Raw genomic sequence first — 7364 nt, forward strand, 5'->3', positions numbered from 1 at the left:
GAGCTGAGTTGGCGGGGACAGTGTAGCAGAGCTGAGTTGGCGGGGGCAGTGTAGCAGAGCTGAGTTGGCGGGGGCAGTGTAGCAGAGCTGAGTTGGGGGGGGCAGTGTAGCAGAGCTGAGTTGGGGGGGGCAGTGTAGCAGAGTTGAGTTGGGGGGGGCAGTGTAGCAGAGCTGAGTTGGGGGGGGCAGTGTAGCAGAGCTGAGTTGGGGGGGACGGGAGCTTGCCGCTTGCTATCGTGGGGGCGGAGCTTGCCGCGGGAGATCGCGGGGGGGGGGGGTTGGGGGGGCACCTTGCCGCGGGCGATCGCGGGGGGAGGGGGGTCGGAGCTTGCCACGGGCGATCGCGGGGGGCGGAGCTTGCGGGGGGGCCGCGAATGAGTGAGGGATGCCACGGGTGATGGGGGGGGGGCGGTTGGTTGTGGGGCGGGGGGCTGTGAGCTGCGGGTTAGTACTGGAGGTGCCCGGAGGCTCTGGACACAGGGGGTGAGCTCTGGGCTGGGGGTGACCGGGTGGCTGCTGTTCGAGAGGGAGACAGTCACAGCTGCGCTGATCACGTCTCCCTCTCTAACAGCAGCCACCCACTCAGTGTTCTCAGTCACTTCACTGTGCTGCGACTGAGGACACGTGATGCTGTCTCGGAGGGTGGGGGCCAGGAGCAGGGAGCGTGGCGGGTTGGACTGAGAGCTGATGATTCTCTGCAATCTGTAGGGGGTGAATGCAGATGGATAACAGCAAAACTGTGCAGAATCCTTAATACATTTATATTTGAAAGATGGAAAGCTACGGTTGGGCAACATATTAATGCAAAAATTATTTGGGGGGGGAATAGCCCTTTAAGAATTAATCATAGTGGGTTCATCAGCAACTTGACTAAGTCCTTATACCAATGTTCTGTGTTTCCCGGATGACACAGACGTGGAAGGCCTGTAGTGGGATCCCCTCTGGGAGCGGTAAAACTGTAATGAAGCAGGCGTGCGGCTATTTCATTACAGCGCCATGCATATTTATACCGTTTCCCCACTCCCGACATCATATTGGAGATGCTGCTGTGAGAGGGGGGGGGGGAATTCCGCTACAGGTCCTCCACCTCTGTGTTGTTTGTGAAACACGAAACATGGGAATAAGACCTAACACTCACAACATTACAAAGAAGCTATGAAGTTGCAGATACAGCCTGCCAGGGACTTGTTTACATCAGCTGTCTCAGGAAGGGAGGATGGAAGAAGGGGAGACAGAGAGAAAAGCTTACACACATTTTGTTTATCTTCAGCAGAAAGCAGCAGCTCAGAACAAGGAGAAGGAGACTGAATAGATAACAAGTATGGAATGAATTGTTAGTCTTACCATGGGCAGCAACATATGAAAAGTTGTGTGAGTGAAATGCCCCTTTAAATTAAACATATTAGAAATGTAGAAGCATTTCTTAAAATAAATTATTTGAAAGATATAGACTAATCCCCATGTGCCTCCTTTGTTTTGATAACCTGTTGCCCTTGGTTACGGCCCACTGACCATCCACTAAGTCCGCTAAGTTTACTTCACATTCAAGCAAGGGCGATTGTAGAAAAGTGTCTGCATTATTGCATGGTAACAACAGGGTCATAGTTCAGAGAGGGAACCAGGACAGGGTTAGACACATGGGAGAGAAAAGCAGTACCTATGTTGTAAACCTTCTTTTATGATAAAACCCCTTTTTAAAGGGATGTTACACCTGGATTTTATTTTACTGCCATCTCGCCTGAGCTGTTTCTAATAGCATTTAGTGACATGCTTTACAGCAAGACTCAAGGACATAGACGACAATAGACAGAGTCTGTCCCCTCGAGATCAATGTGAAACATTACTGAGCATACTATGTGACCTTTGAAGAGGTCATTCCACATGGAGCTGCTATTGTCTTACACTAATGCCATCTATCTACTGGTGTCACATGTCGCTGTAATGCTGCGCAGATCAGTTTACCTCACAGTGGGAAAGAGGCAGTAACAGTATACTAACCTAAGTCTACAACTATCAACACTACAGAGACACCAAGGAGACAAACTTAAAGAGACTGTCAGTAGGTTTATGGTGTGCTAGCTCAGGGTGGCATAAACTAGTGACAGGGAAGCTGAACAGAATGATGTATCACTTACATTGTTCTGTGCAGCTGATCCATAGATCTCCTCCTGAATAACATGGACAATAAGTAGTCCTCTCCATTATGTGCATGAGCTCTATAGTCCTCATTGCTCATGAGAAGCAGAAAACTCCGCCCACCAGCTGCTGATTGGCAGTTATCTATCCCTGTTGTGTATAGGCTGTCAATCAGCATCTGGTGGGCGGGGGGTGGTTGTGGCAAGAATCCTATTCTCCTGCATATTAGGAGAACGGCTGAACAGAATGATGTAAGTAAAATCATGCTGCCCTCATTTAAGGAGGCATAAACCTAGTGACAGATTTCCATTACAAAGTAAGCAATTTTGCAAGATTGCTATCTTTTGCATACCCTATCACCTAACAAAACTTTAGGTGATGGGACTACCCTTTTCACTAGACCAGTCACCAATATAGGAGCTTCAATTGTATCTGTTTGTACATTAGCAACAAATAGGGAGAGGGAGTGTCGCATGTGATGACACAAGGCTTCATCTGTTGAAACTCACAGCTCTGCAGACCCCATATGGAATTTATATTTTAAAGGGTTCCAAAGGATCTTACAGGACTACAATACAATTGCACAGGATTTGTCTAACCTGCTGATAGCTCCCCCTTAAAATTCAATACTATTTGCTAAATAAACTTGTTTCTTTTACTTAACATGAACTGGAGCAATGCTTACCCCTACCTTACTAAAGAAAGAGAAGCTCTGTTTAATATTACTTAAAGGGGTTGGCCACTTTATAGGAAAATTGTTTAGTGTCAGTATAAGTATACTCAAAGTATATACTGACAGCAGCTCACTGTGTACCTCATAAAGCTAATCTCCCATTCTGCAGGCTGTGCTGCTCTGTGGTGAGTCTGTCCATAAGATGGCTGACATGGAGAAGAATGGGACCATGTCTCCCCCCCCCCCCAAGTGTCCACCATAGGCATATACAGGCTCAATGTTAGACACTTGGGGGCGAGGCATGGTCACATACTGCTCCATGTCGGCCATCTTATGGACAGACTCACCATAGAGCAGGACAGCAAAGCCTGGAGGAGGGGAGCCTGATTTTAGCTATGTGGGGTACACGGGGAGCTGCTGTCAGTATATACAGTGAGTACACTTACACATACTGTACACTGAACATTTTTACTATAAAGTGACCAACCCCTTTAATAAACATGACTCTTTGGAATCCCATCCTATAAAAGTGAAGAGAAGCAGTATACATATGGTGAATTCGAGGCAGCAGTTTTATTGGGGAACTAAAAAGCAACCTCATCTTTTATTGAGAGTCAACCACTAAATAAATGCAACAGATTTAAACCGATCTAGCTTGAAGACTAAGGAAGTGATGTGCTGGTGTCACTCTACAACATCAAGATACCTTTAACCTTTGAACATAAATTTACAATTTCTAGATGGTTATTGAGTAACTTTATAATAGACATAACTTTACTCGTCTGACGCAGAGTGACAGTCGGAGGCCGAGGGCACATGGAGTCATTTTAGATGGAATCAAGCGGTTTCACATGAATTCCACCATAAATAAACATACAATTGAATTTTAGGATATTTCCGCAAATCTGTTCTCACTGAGATGATTCTCACTGAGCAATCATCGAGGAATTGAAGCAGAAAGTTTTCAGGCAGAATTCAAGCAGAATTTAAGCCCCCCACTGACTTCTATAGGATTCCTCTAGTAGATCTACAGCAGAAAATTCTGCTCGGAAATTCTGCAGTGTGAATAACAGAGCAGAAAACCCATTGAACACAATGGGACTTTGCGCTGTACATATTTTACATGAGGAATTTCAAGCTGAAATTCCTCACCTTATTCCTCGCCTTTTCCTCAGTGTGCACAGACCCTCACAGAGTAATTTGCACTCTGTCAGTGAGATTCATATTCTGCTCTAAAATCTGCTTAACTTTAAAGGGGTTCTCTGTCGGTCTGTCTTTCTTAAAGGGAAACTCCAGATAAGGAAAACTTGTATTTGATTAAAAACACATTAAAAGTTATATAGATGTGTCTATATAATGTATTACTATATCTGTGCAGTTCTGCCACACTGGTAGCTGATTGACATCCAGGAAGTGTAGAAAAATGGCCTCTGTGCCAATCCACATTGTCTCCTGCTCCTTCTGCTCTCCCACCTTAGGAGACAGATTCCATGCCTCTGTATCACATTGTGTGTGTTTGCTGAGCACAGGCTGATGATGGAGACAGGGGGCAGGAAGTGATGTCACAGGAGGTTTGGCTGGATCCCCCAATCCCCTGAGTGATCTACCATCTCTGACCAGCCAAAAGCAGCTGCTACAACTTTACAGATTGTGCAAAAGTCTGCAGTGAAATCAAGGTTATGTTTACACATGTTGGAGTTTCATTGCAGTCCTGCAGCATCTTCACAAAAATGATGCAGTAACACAATTAAATGATCTTAAAAACGGCATAGAGGATCAGAGCCGGCACTGCCAATCCCACCTGGACATAAAGCGAGGCATAAACAGTATATCCCATGTAAGATAATATGGGATGAAGTCCTTATTGTGAGGCTCAACTTCAAAGATAAAAGATGTTCTATCATAATACGTTTGTGGAGATGAAAATATATATATTTTTTAATGAATTCAAAAAGTTCTTTACTGTATTCCAATGTCAGCGTTACATGTAGTAACAGTGTGCTGTGTGGTGTTACAGGTAGAGAATACAGCGTGCTGTGTGGTGTTACAGGTAGAGAATACAGAGTGCTGTGTGGTGTTACAGGTAGAGAATACAGTGTGCTGTGTGGTGTTACAGGTAGAGAATACAGCGTGATGTGTGGTGTTACAGGTAGAGAATACAGCGTGCTGTGTGGTGTTACAGGTAGAGAATACAGCGTGCTGTGTGGTGTTACAGGTAGAGAATACAGCGTTCTGTGTGGTGTTACAGGTAGAGAATACAGCGTTCTGTGTGGTGTTACAGGTAGAGAATACAGCGTTCTGTGTGGTGTTACAGGTAGAGAATACAGCGTGCTGTGTGGTGTTACAGGTAGAGAATACAGCGTGCTGTGTGGTGTTACAGGTAGAGAATACAGCGTGCTGTGTGGTGTTACAGGTAGAGAATACAGCGTGCTGTGTGGTGTTACAGGTAGAGAATACAGCGTGCTGTGTGGTGTTACAGGTAGAGAATACAGCGTGCTGTGTGGTGTTACAGGTAGAGAATACAGCGTGCTGTGTGCTGTTACAGGTAGAGAATACAGCGTGCTGTGTGGTGTTACAACTAGAGAATACAGCGCTGTGTGGTGTTACAGGTAGAGAATACAGCGTGCTGTGTGGTGTTACAGGTAGAGAATACAGCGTGCTGTGTGGTGTTACAGGTAGAGAATACAGCGTGCTGTGTGGTGTTACAGGTAGAGAATACAGCGTGCTGTGTGGTGTTACAGGTAGAGAATACAGCGTGCTGTGTGGTGTTACAGGTAGAGAATACAGCGTGCTGTGTGGTGTTACAGGTAGAGAATACAGTGTGCTGTTACAGGTAGAGAATACAGCATGCTGTGTGGTGTTACAGCTAGAGAATACAGTGTGCTGTGTGGGTGGAACCACAATGAAATGATAAAGTACTGCAAATAATTCAGTAACACAATGAAACTGCAATGTGTGAACACAGCCTAGATGTTCTGCAACAGCTTTGAGCGGGGAATGGGCAGGGTGGGGGGCTGTGATGAAAGCATTGCATTGAGGGAAAGCATTGCACTCTGGAACCTGTAGTACTCTGTACAACTGCTCAACCAGGAAGTACAGCCACACAATACAGAACGAAGACCCCCAAAACAAATGGATTTTTGGTAGTTTCAAAACTGGGATAGATAGGTAAGTAATGCTATATGCTTCTGTAGCAGGTTTATTTTTTTGTACCTCTACCTGGAGTTCCCCTTTAATATATTGCTCTGGTGCATATACAACAATAAAACATGTTATACTTACCTGACCACACTGTCTGCTGAGCCTGGGTTTCTGTGATAAATTTGTATCAGGAGTAACAGCCTGTTCAGCCAATCACTGATGGAGACAGGAGAGTCCTGTGGCCAGTGATTGGCTGAGCAGGCTGTCACTCCCAAGATGAGTTTGTGTCAGAAGTCAGGGCTCGGGGGACACGGAGGGAGTGTGGACAGGTAAGAATAACATTTATGGTTTTATGTGCTCCAGCACTGTTGTCAGACTGCCGGACAAACCCTCTGACATAAAGCAGCGTGAGGATTTCAACAAGTATTTCAGCAGGGAAATGTTCTTCATCAGTTTAATCAGTGTGCACATACCCTCACAGTCTACTGACTGGTATCAGAAACAGCATTGACTTAATTACCACATAACTGTACAGGATCTACTGAAAATGATACGTCTCAGAAAGCAAATCACTAAAACCAATAAAGAATGCAGCAATAGGTCAACTCTGTGGCCAGCAGCCTTGTGAGTGCAGCTCTGGAGTACATAGAATCAGTACAGGATAAGTATGTACAGAGTAACTCCACCAGTAAAATGGTGAGTACAGCTCGAGTATAATGCAGGCTGTAACTCTATACCAGAACAGGAGAAGCAATGTAATGTAGATACACAATGCAGTGACTCCAGGCCCAGGCATGATGGGAATTGTAGTTTTGCAACAGCTGGAGGGGGGGAAGGTTTCCAATCCCTGCTGTAGAGTATAACACAGCAGGATCAGTAATACAATGCATTGACATGTACATGATCTCTGGATATACACAGCGTACAGTATATATATATATATATATAGCTCTGTGTGGGACATGGAGAAGGGCTTCAGCTCCACGTGCAGCACAAGTGACAGGGGCTGCCATACAGCCAGGCACACCATGTCTAGGAGCAGTACCCAGCATGCCATCTGCACACACAGCTGCCACCGGCTCAGGGATTGCTGCCCAGCAGGCGCTGGCATGGGGGCTAAGCTCCAATCAGGCCTCACTGCAGCACAGGAATGACAACAAAGGGGGCACAGGCTGAGTATTGCCCTGCCGGAGCCCCGCGCCACTCACCAGCTCCTTAGCCTTTTCCATCAGCCCCTCATGGAGCTCCCGTGTGTGAGTTCCCAGCGCCGCGGAAACCAGACAGATAAACGTGATCCAACCTCAGCTCAAAAACAATGAACTCCAGCACAACATCAACAAAACCAGCAGCACGCCTCCACTGCGCCTGCGCGCACGCAAGCTTCTCATAGGTTGTTGTTTTCACGGCCACTCCC

General features: G+C 46.0%; 1 protein-coding gene across 2 annotated transcripts in view; it reads right to left on the minus strand.

The window, feature by feature from the left end:
- The window catches only part of MBTD1 (mbt domain containing 1), a 65550-nt gene extending 58221 nt beyond the window's left edge, over positions 1-7329 (minus strand). For both annotated transcript variants that reach the window (XM_069951498.1, XM_069951500.1), the window contains exon 1: positions 7159-7329. In XM_069951498.1, coding sequence (XP_069807599.1) covers positions 7159-7179 — 21 coding nt within the window. In that variant the 5' untranslated portion in view covers positions 7180-7329. The remainder of the gene's footprint in view (positions 1-7158) is intronic.
- Positions 7330-7364: the final 35 nt, after the last annotated feature.

Source organism: Dendropsophus ebraccatus, chromosome 14 (assembly GCF_027789765.1).
Source record: "Dendropsophus ebraccatus isolate aDenEbr1 chromosome 14, aDenEbr1.pat, whole genome shotgun sequence".
NCBI lineage: Eukaryota > Metazoa > Chordata > Amphibia > Anura > Hylidae > Dendropsophus > Dendropsophus ebraccatus.